This window comes from Lampetra fluviatilis, chromosome 1 (assembly GCF_964198595.1).
Source record: "Lampetra fluviatilis chromosome 1, kcLamFluv1.1, whole genome shotgun sequence".
Lineage (NCBI taxonomy): Eukaryota > Metazoa > Chordata > Hyperoartia > Petromyzontiformes > Petromyzontidae > Lampetra > Lampetra fluviatilis.
The window spans coordinates 16,917,823-16,939,556 of NC_136275.1; the positions used below are offsets into that span (position 1 = coordinate 16,917,823).

General features: G+C 48.8%; 1 protein-coding gene across 2 annotated transcripts in view; it reads right to left on the bottom strand.

Moving 5' to 3' along the window:
• ANAPC4 (anaphase promoting complex subunit 4) overlaps positions 1–21,227 on the bottom strand; it is a 29,477-nt gene extending 8,250 nt beyond the window's left edge. Inside the window, exons 1-18 of one of the 2 annotated variants that reach the window (XM_078857891.1) lie at positions 21,073–21,227; positions 19,535–19,653; positions 18,845–18,950; positions 18,103–18,235; positions 17,494–17,562; positions 17,295–17,336; positions 17,021–17,108; positions 16,695–16,808; positions 15,898–15,981; positions 14,719–14,805; positions 13,583–13,644; positions 13,163–13,205; positions 12,584–12,660; positions 12,258–12,358; positions 1,100–1,151; positions 550–605; positions 317–363; positions 94–150 (exon numbers count right to left, since the gene is read on the bottom strand). In XM_078857891.1, coding sequence (XP_078714017.1) covers positions 94–150; positions 317–363; positions 550–605; positions 1,100–1,151; positions 12,258–12,358; positions 12,584–12,660; positions 13,163–13,205; positions 13,583–13,644; positions 14,719–14,805; positions 15,898–15,981; positions 16,695–16,808; positions 17,021–17,108; positions 17,295–17,336; positions 17,494–17,562; positions 18,103–18,235; positions 18,845–18,950; positions 19,535–19,642 — 1,326 coding nt within the window. In that variant the 5' untranslated portion in view covers positions 19,643–19,653; positions 21,073–21,227. The remainder of the gene's footprint in view (positions 1–93; positions 151–316; positions 364–549; positions 606–1,099; positions 1,152–12,257; positions 12,359–12,583; positions 12,661–13,162; positions 13,206–13,582; positions 13,645–14,718; positions 14,806–15,897; positions 15,982–16,694; positions 16,809–17,020; positions 17,109–17,294; positions 17,337–17,493; positions 17,563–18,102; positions 18,236–18,844; positions 18,951–19,534; positions 19,654–21,072) is intronic. The other variant, XM_078857899.1, reaches the window with a different exon arrangement.
• Between the last annotated feature and the right edge of the window lie 507 nt (positions 21,228–21,734).

Genomic DNA, 21,734 nt, shown 5'->3' on the forward strand with positions numbered 1-21,734 from the left:
ATTATATTCCACGGGTCATTTATTTGCTTGTTGCATTTGGGGAACGCATTATGGGATAGGAGTTGTGATGATTAACATGGAGTTAATCCTCACCTTTTCGAAGTGGTCTTTAAGAAAGCTTGCGACAAACATGAGTTCCTTCTGGCTGACCTGCAACAGGAGGTGGCAGGGGATGTAAAAACTTTGGCTTATCTTCACGCTGGAATTGTGTTTATTTATCAGTTTTAACAGCACAAAGAGACATTTATATTGCAAAACACGACATTTGTGGCATAGAGCAAAATGGAGATTGCATTACATGGGAATGACACTTTACCTTACTCAGCTCTGGTGGGATGGTTTCATCTGACATGTGCAGCATTGCTGATAAAAATAAAAAACAACCATAAAACAACAGCCAAGCAAGGCATTGTGTGTAGTCACACCTTTTTTCATTTTTAAGAAAAGTTGCATACCGTAAGACTGATCGAGATATTAAAATATCAGCCTGCAATTATACAATGGTGTACTTATTTTGCACCACTGGCAGGGGTTCTGCAAGAAACATACCCACGTAGAGGCAGCGGAAAAACGACTTGAAATTCTTCAAGCTGTTTTCAATCACACTGTTGATAAAAACAATAATAAAGAGGACAAACAGACTGATGATGAGGTCCCTATGTGAAGCCATTGTTTAAAATTCACGTTCACAACACACAAAACAAATGCAATTCATGTGCACTTAAATGTTAATGCAGAAAATTGTATGTGTCGAGACATGTTCCGTCAGGTGTAATCAATGGAGCTTCAGATTTTTTCTAAACCTAAAACTGCATTAATCAAGCGTGCAATGACAAAGGATCGAGTTAAAATAATGCCTATCGAAGGAGTACCCAGCTAATGATGCAAGTCACCCCCCCATCATTGTACAATGTCTTGTCCCGAGATGAGATTGCATCGATACACTTAAAAAAAATCTAAATTGCTATGTTTACCTTGTTAAATGTTATCTTGTTAAATGCACCCGTTATCTTTTTCCAAGGTAACTGGGGTCGGAAAATGACACTTATCTGTTCAAGGTCCTGCATGTAAATTATGGTGATATGTATTGATAACTTACTGCAGTAACTCGTCTGCCTTGAGCATGTAGGAACCCACAATCTGGATGGCTTCTGTCGGAATTTTACATAAACATTCCATTAGCAACAACACAATTTCAATCACACCACAAAGTTGTCCAGTACACCGTAACTTGTTCGAACAAAACTAAAAAATACAGAGGATCCCTGAAGCGGCTTGTTTTGGTAACACATTTAAATTCCTCACTGATAACGCACAAGGGATTGTAGTTATATAACAAGTGCAAAGCTTAATACAACTCCCACTAAAAGCAATCGATCTTTACAAACTGACAAACGAGGTATGTGTATATCTTCTTATATATAAAAGTCTCTGCGCGCTCGAGCTTGCGGGGGATTTGGCTCTCGGACGGTGACTTTCACGTAGAAAAAAATTTGCCGGACGGCACGCCCTAAGCCCCGCGGTGAGAATAGGCTATTCCGTTTTCCCATCCGTAAACGTTAAAGTACTTTAATTAACAAATTTGTGCCGTTTCTATTATTAATTATTTACTTATTGCACGCAGTCGACCGTACCATGTGACGCCAATTGCGTGGGGGGGGGGGCGGACCCTACCAAGTACTGCGCGTTCGCTCCAGCTCACGGCGACATTTTATTTCACGCGTTTAACATGGAATAAATATACACATCACGCTGCCGGTTTCTCTTCACAGTGTGATGTCCCCTTCCCCCCCCCACCACCCCAATGCGTGCAGTTACTGCTATAAAGCCCTTACATATTAATTTAATATTATGACAACGCTTACATGGTATTATTCTGCCTCGGGCGGGGGGATGGTTGGGGGGGGGTAGCGCCCAGCCAGCAGCCTGGCAATGTCTCACCTCCTCCGGCTTGCCAATCTAGCCGAGGCCGCGGGCTCTGCACGGGACGAGGCGTCACCACGCTAATGTAAAGTACAATTTAATTGCATCTTTCGCTAAGAACTGAGGTTTATTGTTTACTATTATTAAACAAATAAGTTTACAAATATTACAATGACAATGTTTGTGTGCACATAACAACTCTGCTTCGTTTACTATTATGAAACTAATAAGTTGCCTAATATTACAATTATAATGTTCGTGTGCAGAAACTACATGTGTGTCCCTAAAGTCGATGTCTGTGTGTGTGAGTCCATATGTGTTTGTGTGCGTGTAAGTCGATGGGTTTCTACGTGTGTGGGTCCATGTCTGTGTGTTAGTCCATGTGTGTGTCTGTCTTTATCAAACGGACAACGCCCCATGTGTGTGTGTACGTACAAGTGCATGTGTGTCAGTCCATTTGTGTGCGTATCAGTCGCTGTGTGTGTGTTAGTCCACATGTGTGTGTAAGTCCATACATGTGTGTGTGTCACTCGATGTGTGTATGTAAGTCAATGCGTGTGTGTGAGTCTATGTGCCTGTTAATCCATGTGTATCTAAAGTACATGTCTGTGTGTCACAGTCCATATGTGTATGTGTGTGTAGGGCAATGTGTGGGTCAGTCTATGTATGTGTGTAAGTCCATGTGTGTGTGTCTTAGTCGATGTGTGTGTGTAAGTACATGTGTGTTTACGTCAATGTGAGTCCACGTATGTCTGTGTGTGAGTCGATGTATGTGTGAGTCGCTGTATGTGTGTACGTCGATATGTGTGTAATTCCATGTGTGTGTATGTCAAGTGGATGTCTATGTGTGTGTGAGTCCATACGTGTGTGTGAGTCGATGTGTTTGTGTGTGAGTCGATATGTGCGTGTGTGTTAGTCGCTGTGTGTGCATGCCTCCATGTTAGTCAGTGTAAGTCCATTTATTTGCGTGTCTGTAGGTCCATGTGTGCATCTTAGTCCATGCGTGTGCTTTATTGACCTGCTCAAGGCCAATGATACCATCAGTAGGCCTGGCCTCTGGGTTGATCTTCGTGCTTTCCGAGTCCCTGACCCACTCATCACCATCCTTAAGGACCTTCATGATGGTGAGCGACCCCGCGTCTAACTACGTGGCCGTGAATCAGAGCCATTCCCTTTACACCTTAGGGTGCAACAGGGATGTCCTCTGGCGCCCACATCATTTTACATATATTTGGACCACGTAGTTCGTCAAGCCTTCAATGCCTGTACTGGAAGAATTCCCATCTGCTACAGATACAATAGGAGGCTGATCGATGGCTGGGTGCGGTCAAGGGATCGCTCCCTATTGCTCAACCACGTTATGTATGCAGATGATCTGCTAATTGCTGCTCACTTGGAGGACGAGTTCGAGGTGCTGCTGCTAAACCTGGAGCTTGCCACCAACAGTTGGGGGGCCTTACCATCAGCCCCACCAAAACTAAGCACCTGCCTGCCTATTTTGTACCATCGGACACTCCACCCCCGCAACTCCCAATTTGTGATGGGGCAGTTGTGGAGACAGTGGAGAGTTTCCCATACCTTGCCAGTGTGCTAATGACCGGCTCCGGTTTAACAGCAAAGGTCTCACTCCGAATCAGTCGAGCTGCATTATCTTTTCATTGCCTGGGTGACGCTGTGTGGAAGCTACCTGGTCTATCACTTCATACGAAGCTTCAGGTCTTCTCGGCCACGGTCATTCCCTCCCTTCTCTATGCTTGCAAAACCTGGACCCCCCTAATGGAACATCTTCGCCGGTTAAAAACATTTAGGATGGCCTGCCTACGATCCATCCTGGCTTTAACCAGGCTGCATTGTGGAGCAAATCCTTGAAAGATCTGGACAGTCCCATCGGTGACCTCCGGCAGGTAAGGCTGCGTTGCCTGAATCATGTAGCCCGCATGGCCAGCCACCGCGTGCCTAAACAGCTTTTGTTCTGCCGGATCGAGGGGGCTAAACGGGCACGGCACGGGCTGGAGAAGACATGGAGTGATGTGCTACAGGAGGACTTGGTGCTGAGTCCACTTGCGGATGACTGGTACCAGCCGTGTCAAGATCGGCCTCTGTGGAGGAGGCTCCTGAAGGACGCTACTGGGCAGTTGGAGGCAGTCACCCTCCAACAACAACGGAGGGCGGAGGAGCGACGCTCACAACAACGAGCGGAGCGCCGGGTGGCTAAAGCACAGAAAGTTGCCACAGTATGGGCCACAGGTGGTGCATCAGCCAGTCTCCTCAGTCAATCGACCTGTGCCATCTGGGTTTGCCCCGTGACCTCCTGCCAGCGGGCGTTCGACACTTCACGTGGCCTCAAGGTGCACATAGCCTGGCACAAGCGTTGTCGTGACGTCACCACCACTTAGTGGCGAATGGCGGTTGTTGTTCAGTCTATGTATGTGTAATAAAGGACTCGATCACTGGGTCTGTCTCCGTTGTCCTTTATTTGGGTTCTTTACACTTGTCCCACACGGCCCTCGCTCAGAGCCTCTCCGCTTGGCAGCTCCACAGCTGCCTTCGCTCCCGTAGCCTCCTCGCCTCTGCAGCTCCGCTGCAGGTCCCCTGTGCCGTCCTCCGGCTGCCCTCACTGCAGCTCCACCGCTGCTCCTCGTTCCTCCGTGCTCGGTCACCGCTGGCCGACGGTGCCGAGTCTTACTCTGTGTGTGTGGCGATCTCGCCACTCTCCAACCTCCGCCCTGCGTGGCCTCACTCTATCTCTATCTCCAACACTCTCCCGTCTCTTCCGATATCTCTCCCTTAAGACCTCACCCCTCTCTCACACGTGACCTAACTCCTCCCTCCCATGACGTCATATCCGCGAGGCCGTTTACGCCCGCATTACACCACCCTCCCCCGTAGAGAAAATCCAGCCGACCTCGGCTGAACAATAACGACACAAGTAATGCGAGCGAACACAACCATCACACATGCAAGGACAACGAAGCATACAATAATTATAACAACAACAACAAAACACAACAGTAAAAATCAACGAAATGTAAGGGACTTTGAGCGCGTGCGGGTCGCCGGTCCGTCCCGGACGGGCGGCAGCCCTCCTGCAGACCGGGAACGTGACGGGGTTTTAGGAGCGACAGGATGAAGTCCTCCTGTCGCTATTGGAGGCCCGTCAATGTCCCGGTCCCGTGTCCCTGAAGGCCCAGCGTCGGGGGTGCGTCGCGATCGTGTCTGCGGCGGGGTCGGAAGGGCGGCGGGGCTCGGAGTCCCCGCAGCCGTGGTAGGCACACCCCGAGCAGAGTCTCCTGTCTCCAGCAATGTCACGACCGGCTTGTCTGTAAAAGGCACGACAGGCGCACTTGCAAGGTCAACAGGCACAGGCAAGGATGAGTCGGCAGCAACAGACCCCGGCAAGGCAACATCAGGAGATGACGCATCGTTTCGAGGGGCCACATATGGTTTCAAGCGCGACGTGTGAACGAACCAACGCCGAGATCCAAACCGAACACGCGCGGACTGTGGGTTGGGAACCTCGATGAGGCGAACCGGCCCTTGCCATGGTTTGTGTAATTTAGGAGAGGTACCTGGCCGCACCTGCGGGCAATGGAGCCAGGCCATGTCCCCCACCTTCCAGGGGCACTCCCCCTTTGAGCGTCGAGCACACCGCTCGTTCCAGGCCTGGGCTTTGGCAGTAGCCATGCGGGCCCCTTCCCGCGCCTCAGTAACACGGCGAACGGTATCCTGAATGTAATCAGGAAGAGGCTTAGCAGGTCCCCTCACTCCAGTTCCCAACTGCACATCCATTGGCGGCACGTTTTCGCGACCGTACATAAGTAAAAACGGCAAATATCCTGTAGCCGCATGCGGCGTCATCCGGTATGCCGAAAGTACCCCAGGGATATGCAAATCCCAATCCGATTGTTTTTCACTCACGGTGTGACACAACATGGCGGACAAAGTCCGATTCAGCCGTTCGACCATACCATCCGTTTGTGGGTGGTAGGGAGATGTCCATATCTTTTTAGTTCCAAGAGCCGCACACACCTCCCCCAACAATTTAGAATTAAAATTCCGGCCTTGGTCTGTAAGGAGCCTCTCCGGCGCCCCCTTGTCCATAACATACCCAAATAGAAAGGCGTCTGTGATAGACGCCGCTGACTGGTCAGGCAAAGGCCAGGCCATCGGCCAGCGGGAGAGGTACTCCACCCCAACTAGCAAGTATTTATTACCTTTAGCGGATGGCGGGAAGGGTCCCAAAATGTCCAACGCCACCAATTCGTTAACTCTAGACACCTGAATAGACTGTATCGGCGGCACATATGGTTGTTTAGGTGGTTTTCGCCGGGCACAATCGGGACACGCGCGAACGTGACCGACGACATCCGTTGTCATGCCGTGCCAAAAGTAGTCTCGCTGCAACGTCAATAGGGTCTTCTGCACCCCCAGATGTAAAAGCGTGTCCCCATGCAGAGTCCTAATCAATTCGTACCGCAAGGATGCCGGTACAACCAGACGCCAGCGTTCCTGTAACCCTTCCCTCCACATCAGCAGACCATCGCGGAGAGCGGTTTCCGGCATACCCCCCCCGTACCCAGTCCCCCACTCTTCTTCGCAGTCCGATTCCGTAACGTGACCAATGAATCATCCAACATTTGTTCCCGAATCCACACAGCCCTTGGAAGATTCAAAATCCCATCAGCCGGTCCCGGCTCCTTTGGAGCTTCAGGCACGTCGACCGCCAACGCAACAGGCTGAGGGGGGTGCTGAATCGGCGCACATCTATGCGTCCCAGACGCGCACGCGCAAGGGGATCGCTGCGGCAACCTAGAAAGCGCGTCCGCATTCGCGTGATGCACCCCCTTCCGATGGTGAATTTGGAAGGAAAATTCTTGCAGCGTGTCCAACCACCGCGCCAACTGGCCGGATGGTTGGTCCATCTTGAGAGCATACTGCAAGGCCGCATGATCCGTGCGTACAATAAACGAACGACCGTAGAGATACGGTCAAAATTGGCGGAGAAAGAAAACAATTGCCAAAAGTTCCCTGCGTGTGACGCAGTAGCGGGTTTCTGCGGGAGACAAAACCCGGCTACCGTACGCCACCACTTGCTCCACACCACCTTTTGACTGAGACAACACGGCCCCAATGCCCGTGTCACTCGCGTCCGTATCCAGAATGAAGGGGTGATCGAAATCAGGATAATCCAACGTCGGTGCCGTAGCCAGTCGATCGCGCAGGCCCTGAAACGCCGCCTCTTCTGGCGGTCCCCAAGCAAATTTCCGTCCTTTACCCGTAAGGAGGTGCAAGGGCCTCGCGATCGTCGCGAAATTCGGAACAAACCGCCGATAATATGAGGCAAACCCCAAAAACCGAAGTACATCCCCCACCGTGGCCGGGGTTGGCCAGTCACGGACGCATGCTGTCTTGTCCGGATCCGTGGCCACCCCGTCCGCAATGACGATATGCCCCAAGTAGCGCATGGACCGTTGCAATAGGTGACATTTCTTAGGCTTAAATTTCAAATTAGCGGAACGCATCCTGGCGAACACAGCCTCCAACCGCAGTAAATGCTCATCAAATGTGCGGCTGAAGACGATAATATCGTCTAAATATATCAGACATGTCTCCCACTGCAACCCCGTTAACACCAACTCCATCAACCTTTGAAATGTGGCAGGGGCAGCATTCAACCCCATCGGAAGACAATTAAATTGGAATAACCCCTGCGGCGTACGGAAAGCAGTCTTCTCCCGCGAGGGCTCGTCAAGGGGAAGCTGCCAGAATCCCGAAGAGAGATCTAGCGTTGAAAAGAACTTCGCCCCCGACAAGGCATCGAGGGAGTCGTCCATACGCGGCAGGGGGTACGCATCTGCCACAGACACTTTATTCAATTTTCGAAAGTCCACACAAAATCGCAATTTGCCGTCCTTTTTAACCAAAACAACAGGCGCGCCCCATGGGCTGTTAGATGGAGATATTATGTCCGCAGCCAACATGTCATCCACTGCCCCTCGAACCTGATCTCGCTCCGCCGGACTCATCCGATGCGAGTTTAACCGAATAGGGGCAGCGTCCCGTGTCAATATGATGGTAAAGCAAGGAGGTGCGTCCCAAGTCCAAATCGTCGGAGCTAAACACATCAGAATAACTCAATAATAATTTACGAAGCGCGCAACGTTGTTCACCGGAAAGGGAAGAATTTTCCCCACACAATTCGGCGATCCAGCGATTATCTGTGGCACCAGGACCTGAAACACCACCAACCATGACCTGGCTGCCCAGATGATCTTGTGCCGTAAACGCCGTAGTGGCATGTGCCACAACCGTACCAGCCGGCACACACACATTTTCAGTACTTGCATTAAGCACCTGCAGAAACGGCTGCTGGTCTGGCCGGACAATAGTTTGCGCCCCAACGAGCGCCGATCCGCCCGTTATGGTGGCGGACGGCGACAACAAAACCCCAATTGCACCTTGACGACCAGGTACAGGCTTCCGATATCGCAAGGGGATAAGCATCTGTGAGCCAGGTGGAATATCAACAGATACCTCGGACAGCGCCTGCACCTGAGCGACCGGAGCAGGTCGCCCCCAGGGCGATGGTAGAAATGTAATTTTTCGCCCACCCGGTAATTCAATGCAGTTTTGATTAATTCGAATTAGAATGGGCATCTTGGCCAGGAAGTCAGTTCCCAACAAGCAAGGAACCGCAAGGGACCTCGAAATTAACACAATTCCCGAGGCCGACACTCCCCCGATAGATATTTTAGCATCCACCTGGCCCACAATGCCCATGCTACCCCCGTTCGCAGCGACGCAGGAATCGTAAATCGGACGCACGGCCTCAGGTGGGATGTCCAACAGATGGAAAATTACATCCGATATAATGGTGGCGAACGCCCCGGAATCCACTAAAATACGCACGTCCACCCCTTGTATAGAACCAGGTACAGTGAACGAACCAGTAGCGGCCGCGACGACCTGCCGTGCCAATTTACGCAACTGCGTTACCGAGCGACGTGGCCCAGTCGATGGCCTTCCCCCGTTATTAACAACACCCGGATCGCACGACAACGGTGATGAGTGAGGTGTCAAGCCTTGCCGGGTGTCTGGTGCGCACCGACTTGCCTGTCCTGGAGGATCCTTCCGTGGCACGTCCGCTGTCGAGGCCTCCTGCTGGGGCGGACCCGGGACACGGGCCCAGCAGTCCCTGGCGTAATGGTCTTTACGGCTGCAGCGGAAGCAGTTGATGTCGTTGCGCCGCGCCGCAGGCCCCCCGTCCCGACGCTCCAGTGTCGGCGGCGCAGATCGCGGCCCCGGCCTACTGCGGGCCGACCACTGAGCAGAGGCGGCTGTCAGCTCCTGCGGGCCCCCCCCCGTCAGGAACATACACCGCCTTCTTGGGATCCCAACCCGCGGCACCTCCTTCGACGATGGGCCCCCCCGTCCACGCCGTGACTTGCTTCCAACGGCGCAGGTTGAACTGGGCATCAAGACATTTAGCGGCCGCCCGGGATGTCAGCTTTTCGTGGCCAAACACCGGCATAGGAATCCCCAAATCCCGGGACAGCTCGAGCATCTTACCCAAGATGAGAGGTTCGAGCAGGTCAGGCTCCGTCTCCGGGTATACTCCAATACCGCACCCCTGTATGCCACCGGCAACTCTTCGGGTGCTCGCTGACGTTGAACAAACCGGCGATGAGCATCATCCGGTGGCTCATATGCATCTGCCATCTCGTCGAAAACTCCTCTCAATGTTTTCTTCTTCTCGGCCTTTATAGAACGGAAGAATCTCACCGACTCGTCATCGAGAAGAGTCGGTAAAACCTCCAATGCCTCAGCGTCCGTCCACCTTGCTGAGCGTACCGCCGCCAAAAATCTGCAGGCGAAAGCACTCCAATCGCCACCGATGGAGAATTCTTTAACGGTCGTGAGATGACGACTGCGACTCCTTGTTGCGCCGTCCTCAGCCGATGACTCACCAGGCGGCATATTCAAAATGGCGTCGCATCGCAACGTGTTCAAGATGGCGGCCTCTCGCCGCGGAGAGCGCAAGATGGCGGCTTCCCGCCGTTCTTCTCATGCCAAGCCCAAGATGGCGTCTTCGTGCCGCGTGGCCGATGGCGCCGACAGCGGAGGCAAGGCGGTGCCCTGCGGACCTCCATCGGCTCTCCCCAACGCCGTCCTCGGCGTGACGAGCTCGCACAATTGCACGAGCACGATTTTCAGTGTCTCCAGCTGCGCCGCCATCTGCCTCCATCGCAAGTCCGCGTCCTCCGGCGCAGACGGGTCCACCGACGCGGCGACATCTTGGACTCCCGGACCCGTACTCGTTCCCGCACGGATATCCTCCTCCATCGCAGGCAGGTCCACCGCCTGAGGAAGGTCGTCGTCGTCGGATGATGATGCAGATGATGGCGCAGGAATATTCTTTTTTCTGAGCTGTTTTGACATGCCGTTTCACTTCTGACACCAGTGTAATAAAGGACTCGATCACTGGGTCTGTCTCCGTTGTCCTTTATTTGGGTTCTTTACACTTGTCCCACACGGCCCTCGCTCAGAGCCTCTCCGCTTGGCAGCTCCACAGCTGCCTTCGCTCCCGTAGCCTCCTCGCCTCTGCAGCTCCGCTGCAGGTCCCCTGTGCCGTCCTCCGGCTGCCCTCACTGCAGCTCCACCGCTGCTCCTCGTTCCTCCGTGCTCGGTCACCGCTGGCCGACGGTGCCGAGTCTTACTCTGTGTGTGTGGCGATCTCGCCACTCTCCAACCTCCGCCCTGCGTGGCCTCACTCTATCTCTATCTCCAACACTCTCCCGTCTCTTCCGATATCTCTCCCTTAAGACCTCACCCCTCTCTCACACGTGACCTAACTCCTCCCTCCCATGACGTCATATCCGCGAGGCCGTTTACGCCCGCATTACATATGTATGTGTGAGTCTATTTGTGCGTGTAACTCTATGTGTGTGTGTCAATGGATTTGCGTGTGTAACTACATGTGTGTCTGCCTTTTTCGCCCGGGCAACGCCAGGTACTAACCGCTAGCTCTATATAAAAGTAAAAAATTGTCTGTTTGTGGCTTTGTGTGTGTTCGCGCGCTTGCGAAGGATTAGGCTCTCAAACGGTGGGGTTCACGTTAAATAAAAATAGCCAGGTACCACGCCGTAAGCCTCGCCGCGAGCAACCGCTATTCCTTTTTCACATCCGTCAACTTTTAATAAGTTAAATTAGCGATTTAGTGCGATTTTTTTTCGCTCTCTATTTATTTATGATGCGTGCACGACCATACCAACTCACGCGCCTTTTGTGGGGGGGGGACGGCCCATGCCAAGTCGCACGCCTTCGGTGGGAGTGAGGGGGACATTTTCTTTCGTGTTAAAAATGCTTTAAAAATACACTAAACACTGAGCTTAAATCTTCACTGTGTGATGTCCCCCCCACCCCGATGCGTGCAGTTACTAATATATACAGTCGCTAGATGCTACCACTTTAGGCCGTAGATATTACTGCAGAGCGGCCGAGGAAATAGTGGCTGGCGGGGGGGGGTCAGAGGTAGCAGCCCAGCCCCAGCCTGCCAAGGTGCCACCTTGGCCGGCTGGACAATCTAGGCGAGGCCGGAGGCTCTGCACGGGACTAGGCCTCACCACGCCACTCTGTCAGGTGAGTACTTTGTGCTATAGAGTCGATAAATACTGCTATAGAGTCAGCATGTACTACTGTAGTGATAGCAGGTACCACCATAGTCGGTATGCACTGCTGTAATCATAGGGTACCACCACAGTCAGTACGCACTGCTGTTAGATTTTTAAGAGTAGTTGTAAAATATTTTTTTGGCCCGGGCAACGCCAGGTATACAAGCTAGTCTATAATATAATAAAATATTTAGTAGCATTGAAATGTTTACTAAGGTCGTGAAAAAGAAAAGGCCATATTCCAGTTGTTTTGGTATAGGCTGTACCTAAACATCCTATGACTAAATCAATGCATCCGATCTCGGCAGATCTCGGCAGCTAAGCTGAGCTGAGCCTGGACAAAGCTTAGATGGGTGACCACTATGAATACAACAGGTGTTGTAGGCTGCTGTGGAATTAGGTTGTCAGTAGAGGGCAGTGCAGCAAAATCAATGTTGTACTGTACTATGCGTCAACGGCTATGCTCCCAGCCATCACCAACCCATGTAGATCAGCATGATGAAATATGGTCAAACAACTCCCTTGAACCGCACGGCAGGTGGAGACGACCCCCATCCAGCACTGAATTGACCAAAGGGCTGTACATGCACATAAATACATGAAACAATGTGCTCTGGACGAACCAAACGGCCGAGAAAATGTAAAAAAGTGGAGGCTTCTTACCCTCCACGGAGTCCTCCCGCAGACCCAGGCACCCGTACTTCTGTCGCCACATGGCCATGCCCTTTAGCTCCACCAGGTGGTAGAGAAGTGCATCAGCTCCACTGTGGGGTGACAATTACCTCTTTTTCCACTGGCACAAACAAGCTGCCCGGGGCTGTGCAGAGCCAGCCCTGCATGGCACGGGAGGTGCCTGGTTATTTTTTCCATTTCAGAACCCAAGCCTTATCACTGACGTCGCAAGTTCCAAGTATAATGACTGATTCAACGTGACAAATATGACTAACCCTGCCCCTGGCCCTGTGCCAGATTCAGAAGTGAAAACCCACCTCTGCAGGTGGCTGGTGAGAAGCTTCAAAATGCTATAGTAAGACGATTCCACCTCATGACCCAGCTTCTTTAAGCCCTGCGCACATACATACACAAATGCACGTCAGTGTGGCACATCATTGCTGTTGTGTATATGATCCTTATGGCGGTACCCCGGGGTACCAAATAATACTAAATGGCCGAGGCAATTAAATATTTTCTTTCTGGGACACTATTTTTTTCCAGGGGTGTGCTTCACTCAGGGGTACCAATCAATCTGAAATCAGTACTAATCTGCGATGTCGAAACGCAGCGAGAGAACGATTGCGCTCAAACCCTGAATGCTCGTACGCACCATGGTGGTGCATCGTGTACAGCTCGTCGAGAGAAGTCGTTTGCCGCATCGCCGACCATCAACAGACTAAAAACGACTGCATCACGGACATTATGCGAGAGCCGGGGTATTATGGTACCACGGAGTACCGCCATAAGGTTCATAGATCCTGTATGACGTGTGTATTTATTGTTTACTTAAACGCCATTTACACAGCACTGCTTTGTTGCTGTGCAATGGGCACACGTGTATAGTTTATTCGTACCTTCAATGTGAGTTTGTTTAATAGCAGCATCTGGAGCTCAGGGCTGTAAAAATATAGAAACATGACATTTCATCTTCAATGTCTTTTGCAATTATATGCCCGTAAATCTAAAACACGGAGTCTAGACAAAATAGGCGAGGTCTCTCTTCACGAGCTTTATGATACACCACCTTTGTACATTTTACAGACTTGCACTTTGGCAAAAGCAGTGTTCATATTTCCAAGCCAGCCACATACGATGTTATGTGGTCTTTTACAATACACCACACCAGACGATCAATGACATAGAGTAGAGAGCCCAGGGGATAGGTGACCACCTGGGAATTGGCCAAACATTCCGTTGCAAGACCCTCTTGAAGACGAGTAAAGAAACAACTTACTGAGGCTTTTATGGGAAAACAAAAAGGCATTGGATATTACCTGGCTGTTCCCCACAACAGCAGCTCCATGAACTCATTACTCACAGAGGTGTCAGGGTTCTCCTGTGAAGCCAAAGAGAACGTTTTTTTTGTTTAACTCAAGCCAGAATTATAACAAAAACATCTTTGGATTCTTTATCATGTATGTTGAACTTATTTTGCCCCATATGTAGCCAAATGCGCTCATCGGAGGTGTGGGATAACACTCCATACCCTACTTATAAACTAGCAAATACATTGTAAAGCAATTTTCTAGTTTATTTTCAATTATTATGTGCCATCACTTCACCGTCTCGCACCAACCAGCGTGAAGTATGGTCAACCCCCCCCCCCCCATGACCAAGACAGCATGGCGAGGTCTTTATCCAGCAGTGGAATGACAAAGGGTTATACATTATTATATCGTCTGAAGAACCATTTCAGCAACGAGCTATGACTTACTAGAATCACCCAGAAATGTCTGTCCGTCCCGCGCATGACGTCACTCCACATGAGCCCCCCCCCCGCGTGACGTCACTCCACATGAGGCCCACCCCCTCATTAATATTCATGAGTGGGTGGATTTTTACACTAATGCTGAGGAAGGTCGAGCTGAATTAAATAATTTATTACGCAAAGTCGCTTCAAATGACGTTTCTTTACAGAAAAAGTAAAAAATAAATCTACGCAGCACATTGCTACATCCGTGAGACGTCACTGCAAAAGAGCCCCTCCCCCCCCTCATTAATACTCATGCCCGCGTGGAAATGTACACTAACGCACAAGAAGGTCGCTCACTCCACATGCCGCACCCCCCCCCCCCTCATTAATAATCATGAGCTGAACAATTTTTATATTGAATATTTCATATTTACTGCAATATACACCCGTCCTTGGACGGGCAAAAAGCTAGTTCATAATAAGTCACGGCCAAGGTTGCAATCATATTGGTAGTACTAATGTCTGCATATCTTAATCTGTTCCACAACCTCTAATGTAAACAAAATGATAACATTAAGTTTGGTATTTTAAAAAAACTGGAAAATGTTCAATACTAAAAATATATATAAGCAGTGTTAACTTACGGCGCACACCTTTTTAATTTTTTGTATCAAGCATAAATGCTTGAGAGAACCACAACACACCCTCCACTCCTACCTTGACAAAGTTGGTGAGTCCCATGTCCATTTCAATGAGCACGTCCTCCCATGCCCCACTCATGCTCTGCACCGTCAGATATTGATACTGCACACACACGCATTCAAGCTCGCATTTGTGACGAATTGGCATGTTCTGTTTACGGGACAACCCTTACTAGATGGCTGTGTTGGGTGGTGGCGGGTTTAACGTCACATTTATATATTTACGCGATCTAACCCAAAAAACCTCTAATATGGGTATTGGTCACGAAAGCCTACGTGTTATACAACAATAAACACGGCGAGGTTCTGCCCAGTGTGAAAGAGTCAACCAAATGCATGTGAGAGGGGCTCTAAAGAGCTCCCTCCAGTGGAGGCCATTCCGACAGCAGTGACGTGAGCAATCTATTACAGGGCTGTACTTTTACTTTTCACACAGCGAGGTTCAACTGTTTTAATTGTTTGTCACTGTTTAAATCCACATTTTATCCCAATTGTGCCATCTGTCATGTCATGATGAAGAATGCATTTTTAAATCTTTTAGCACAGTGCAACCCCATGTTCGAGTAAAGCATATTCCTCAGAACTGTCTAACTACTCCAGTGACCTCTTATCCACACAAGGCAGCACTTTCTCAGCTGCCTTGCTAAAGACATTAATATTTATTACATGACAGTAAAAAATATTATTTTGAATTCTCAGAGCTGGTATTTAGCCATATGAAGAGCAAAACCAATCTTTCGAGGCATTTTTTGTGTGAGCAGTTATTGGTGACAGGACTCAAACCATGAACTCACTCCATTTAACACATTCCTGCAGAGGGAGCTGGTAGGAACGTTGGGTTGCTCGGTCAATGGCCAATGTCAACGGCGGCGTGGTGTATTCCGCAAATATGCCCGACTGTGAGGGCGGGCACAAGCCGGCGTGAGTAGGTTAAACGTTGGGTTTTATAAAGCAACCACGGGGTGACCATCCCCTCCCCCCATCCAGTCCCACCCCCCACCCTCTCCACCCAGCCCCACCCTCCCCACCCAGCCCCTCCATGCACGACGGACGGACACAATAATCCCCTGTGGGCTGGTGTAACCAGGAGGTTCCTACCAGTAAGAACCCACTTTAATCAGGAGCAGCTGCCCAGGGATAAAACCCATAATTTCAGCAATGACAACTCATTGAAGTTCAACTGCTGATGACTTACATGGAGGAGAGCTGATATGTGGGTGAACTTCCTCGCCATTTTTGTGACCTCTGGCAGATTGGCAGCCAGAAGACTCGTATCCCACTGAAGACCGGGGATACACATTTACAGATGAAACAAGACAACAGATTCAAACAGAACTGAAGTATAGACACTAATTACCACATAAGTCACATTGTCTTGCTAAATCAATACATCCCTTTGTAGACGGTGAAATTATGATTTTCATCAAAATTGCTCTATCCACCACTGGATGAAGGCTTCCCCACATTCCACATTAATTCCATCCCTGTCCCGGGATGCCACAATCTATCTCACTCCTGTGCATGAGCTCATCTCAATTGCCTCGTATTCGAGGTGTTCGTCCACTCAGATGTGATGGCTCCTTTGGCTGCCATTTCATCACCCGTCTTGTCCATTTTATATCACTCCTTATACCAATGCATCATGCCAAAGTCCACTGGCAGTGAGAAGACTTATGCCTCACAGGAAAGAGGGCCTCCGTTCGATTTTAGTTTTTGGCGCTTTTCTGTGTGGAATTATGTTCTCCCTCTGTCCTGCGACTGATATTGATGACACATCCCAATGCTGAAAATGATCTGCGACGTACTCAATTAAGAAACGTAAAGCAACATTTGCCCCCTGCTGCAAAAGCTTGGCAGGACCCCTCCAGGAGAAAAAAAAGATTATCGAGACTCAACAGCATTTTCCTTGGTAAACAGGCAAAAAAAATCAAGAAAATCCGGCTGCATATACATTCAATGAAACAAATAATACTTGAGAGGGTGAAACAGTACCTGAGAATAAATGATATTGCAGTGGGATTCGTCCACAGTGCTCGTCTTTTTCACTGCTACAGAGAGGGCCTTTAGGTCGCTGGAGAGACACAGGTGAAGGCACTGGCCCTCACTCTGCATATCACCACAGCACAAACGTCAGTTTTGTTACCAAAGTTGTATGTCCAAACCACGCATGTATTCATTTGTTTAAAACAATTTTACACAATCCTGCACATGGCAGTGCATGCTCACTCCCCTCACATAAAACCACACTGTATGACAGAGAGAACAAGACTGCAACTCGACGCGAGTACCATGTGTGTGCATTAAAAACGTTATCTTACCTTGATCAAAAGACTTGCGATTTTAAATATTCCAAAGGCATAAAATGCAACAACTCCATGGCAACTTCCAAGTACTAAAATGTTGAGCCTACAAAATAACAGAAAGTGTTTGTATAATTTAATTGAGCGCACCTACTTTCAGAATACCCATCGCCAAATAAGAACTATTTCAAATGTTAACAAATATTGCTAAAATCTATAGAGAGTGATAACAGTCGAGAAAAATGACGTAACCTGTATCACATTACAGTAAGAGAAAGACTTGTTTACATACCTGGAATCACCCAATAGCCTTTGAATATCAGAATTCTCTTCACTGCGAAAACAAGCACAGAAAATTTACAAACAAGAGAAAACCAGCACTCTACAGAAATGAGTCCAGTAAGCCACTTCACATTAAATTCCATTCATCAGTTGAACACGATGAAATGAAAGGTACCAAAGCTCAATTGTGCCAAGGCCAGTGATCTTACCTCTTAGGCAAAGCTGGCAGCTTTGACAGGTAAACGGTGTGATCGTCCTCAAACAAATTAAACTCCGGACTGGAAAAAAACATGATACAAACATCTTGCCATGCACGTAACTGCAGCAGTGAAAAACATATTTAGGCAGAAAATTATACAGTTTGTTGACTAATCATTAGACTGTACAATCAATGGTTCTTAAATTTTGTTTGGAACTACAATTTAATTACAATGACTATCAAATGCATTCATACGTAACTTTTTGGGTTTAATCCGTAACAAACACAATATGTAAAAAGCAGTATATTATATCCAAATTTTCCTAAATATTTCAACAATTAGAATCATTATCCATGATAAATCCACTTCTGGATTGAGTCTTCCCCAAGTCATCGCCATCTTCTCATGAAACGTCGATGCACCAATCCACGAGCTGAGATCATTGCTCCATCTGCACAGTAGACATCCTCTTGAGTGTGTTCCCTCTTTTGGTTGCCACTAAATCATTAGGCCCGACCACCAGTTACATTCCCTCCTTGTGACATGTCCTGCTCAAGCAAACCTGAAATATATGTGCCCTTTTTAAAAGACCGACTCGAAATGCAAAAGTAACCATACCTGCTTTCCTGTTTCACCTGCACCCAGTGCATACAGGTGACCCTGTGCAATGCACCGCACGTGTGCAGGATCTCAGCTTTCTCAACATCACACAGCACCAGTCGCTCGGTATCTCCGTAACTGACTGCCAACACTGTGTGGGCAAAAGGCATATCTTCATGAAGAAGTGAGGCAGCTGGGAATATGAACACTCATGACAACAATTTGGGACACACCAGCCTATATTAGGACTGATTTAGACTATGATCCCATTACCATTGTCAAACCACTAATTTATTAAAATGTGGCTTGGTGTGCCCCATAACTTGCTGCCATAGTCCATGAGATCAGACAACCACATGAGGTTGCAAAATTTAGTGGCCTCCAACCAACCATGGATGATACAAATACTGATACGCAAATGTAAAAATGTCCGGTGTGCAACTGTGGTTACCCAGAACAGACCCTGGAACATATAACGACTCAATGCCCAACTCACAAATACGAAAGAGGCATGACACTCTGCATTTAACCATTTGAAATGAGTTACCAAAGAATTCACTTTTATTGGCCAATTAAATATAGATTTACGATTTAAGGTTTTCTAGCTCAGATGGTACCGATTTCTGCTCTGGCCCATGGACTATCATGAGAGCGTACGCTCATGCAAGGAATTGCTGAAATCCCTGCAAAATTGCACCGGCAGAGAAAGCTGCCGATATTATGATCACATGGAAGCCAGTTTCATTTACACGTCTTCTACCTTTTCCATCTGGCCTCCACGCCAAGGCTGTGACTTCACTGCCCGTGGAGTCATTTGGTGGCAGGCCCCAGACCTTCTGGCAGTTACTGAGCCGATGCAGCAGCACCTGACCACATGCACACACACAAATATAACTACACCAAGAAACACTGAGGCGTGAGTAGCATATTTACCTACAGCTGGGATGATTCGTTGGTCAAGTAAATTAATCAACTATTTATTTTATGGTTGATCACTCAGGCTCCTTTAAATTTCTGTTTCCCCAACATCCTAATGGGACCGTTGATGACGATGACATCACAAAGCACCGCCCATCACCTCCTGTCCAGAGACAACTATAGAAACATAGCTAAGACTTTTTCCCCAACTATTGTCATGTTATTCGGACCGATAATCGCTCATGTAATCAGTTTCTCACGTAATCGCAATAGCCCAGCTTTAATGTAAAGGAGCTGTACATAAAAACTGGAAAGTTAAATATTTCTGCTACAAATGGGCAAAATAAGAAAGTATGCCTGAATGTATGTCGAACTATTTTACACCGTACGTAGCCAACCGTGCAAATCAGAGGTGTGGGGGAAAGACAACAAACTAACACACAAAGAAATAAGTTTTCAATCTAAAGAAATTCGTTTTCAATGTTAAGGGATGCTTTGCAAACACACGAACGGCGATGTGTGCAATTCCCACCTCGCCAGAGCGGCTGGCCAGGCCGATGAGATCGCGTTTGGGGGACCAGCACATGTGCAAGATCTCGGCTGGCAGCTGCTTCTCGGCCACCTGGCGAAAGGACGGCATGATGCTTCCGCCTGCGGGTCACAACCAACGGGTGGACAAAACACGATCGACAACGACGCAAATACAGCAATGATAAAGAAATAAATCGCTCTTAGTTATTACCAACCAACAGACCAGCATGGCCTGGTGGTAGCACGGTGGCCGTCTATTGCTCAAATCCAGCGGCTGCCCTGGTTATTATTGCCTATCTACTAACCAACACGTGCCAATCTGCTTCACAGTGGCAGTTAAAGATCCTGTGATGTCTTTAATTGGATTTGGGCCATTGTGTGCTGACGTCATACTGCACATTTGAAATATTACCACCAAAAATGCTTAAATGGAAAATACATAGCATTCATCACCTCCTGCAAAAATTGGCATCATGGGCCTCCGCGAGACGTTCTTGATTAAGTAGCTATAAAATATATATAACAATTGGCATTAAAAAATATATTTAAAGCAGTGTTATTGGCGAATTAACGACGTCCATTTCGCCGAACTGACGGTATCAGTTGTGCTTAAGGTAAACACGAACATTGATTTTGCTGCGCTGCTTAGCAACTGCCCAACCACTTAGCCCGGGCACCAACCTGACCGTGCGTTGGTGGTCGCCCATCCAAAGGCCTCAACATGTCCAGGGCTCGACCCTGGCCTTATTCAACACTCAAGCCTCGCATTCTGGCCGACTGGCTCACAACATGCCGCTTTACATCCAGTGCCGGATTATTCTCGTGACAAGAGTTGCTTCATATGCTACGGGCCCCGTACTTTCAAGGGCCCCCGCGCTAAATGCTTTCAAGCTATCAATTCCGGTTTATTGATTCTGCATTTGCTCTATTACTATAGTACTATACCGCCTTCGACTTTTATGAACGACTGGGTGTTTAAGGTGAGCGATTTGTCGTATTATCTGGCTGAATAGCAAATACACAAATACAATTACTTCACTATGAAAGTAAAACAATTGTGTTCTAATATTTTTTTTTATTTAGGGCCGCTTTATAACATACGCTACAGGCCTCGCACTAACTTAATCCGGCACTGTTTACATCACATCCAAAGTCGCGCTTAAACGAGACCGGACCGCGCCAGAAACCGTGGCCTATGATCGTCTTCGCATTTGGACGAATCGTCACAATCGTCCGTGTTAACTTCTTTAGCACCGTACGTCGTCCGGCCGTGCTTTAAATCGGAAGTGCGGGGGAGGACTACGAACTAAACGCGAACTGCTTATTGTTGTTTGGTTCGTTGTCCTTTCCCGCACCTCCGATGAGCACGGTTGGCTACGTACCGTGCGAAAGAAGTTCAACATACATCGAGTTACATAACATCCAAAGCCCCACAGGTCCACGGCTCAAATCCCCTTGGCCTTGCATTCTGGCCGACCAGCTCGCGATAGGCCGCTCTAAAGGACGAGACCCCAGACCATGTTGGAAGCCGTCGCTTACCGACGTCTTCGTATTGGTCGTCGCGTTCAATTCGTGACCCGGCGCGCCAGCAACGGAGGCTTACGTTGGTTTTACCCCCGCGGTGGCGGCTGTCTACCCCGAGCGCTGCAGCCGAGGCCTGAAAATGTGTGTTTCCCGCCCTTTCACTTCTCTAGGGGCGTGGCGACGGTGGACGTGACGTCACGGCAATCTGAGCCAATCGCCGCGCCTGCTTGCGGCGCGACGTCACGAAAGAGGGCGTGGCTAAAGGTGGGCTTTAAACTTTTGCGTGGGAAACGATAAACCGCCCCCCCCACCATCATTATCCACCTCCACGTGGTTTTGTACAGTCGGACAATCAATTATATTAATAGTGGAGGAATCCGATGAGCTATAAAGCTCTTTTTCACAGACGTCCAGTCGGGACGGGTAAGAACGTTACAATAACAAACAGTACAAACACACGATAGGGGTGCAAAGTCCAAGAAAGATAAACAAATCACCCAAACACATCCAAATACAACGAAACCATCCCCATCCTACTAGACAAAGGCCACTGAGGTAATTACTTAGTGTTCAAATGTGACCTGGCTACAAATGATAGCTCAACAAAGTGGCTTATCATTTGGACATTTATTGCAGCAAAATAATCTAAATAGTCTAATAATGTAGGACCCGCATCG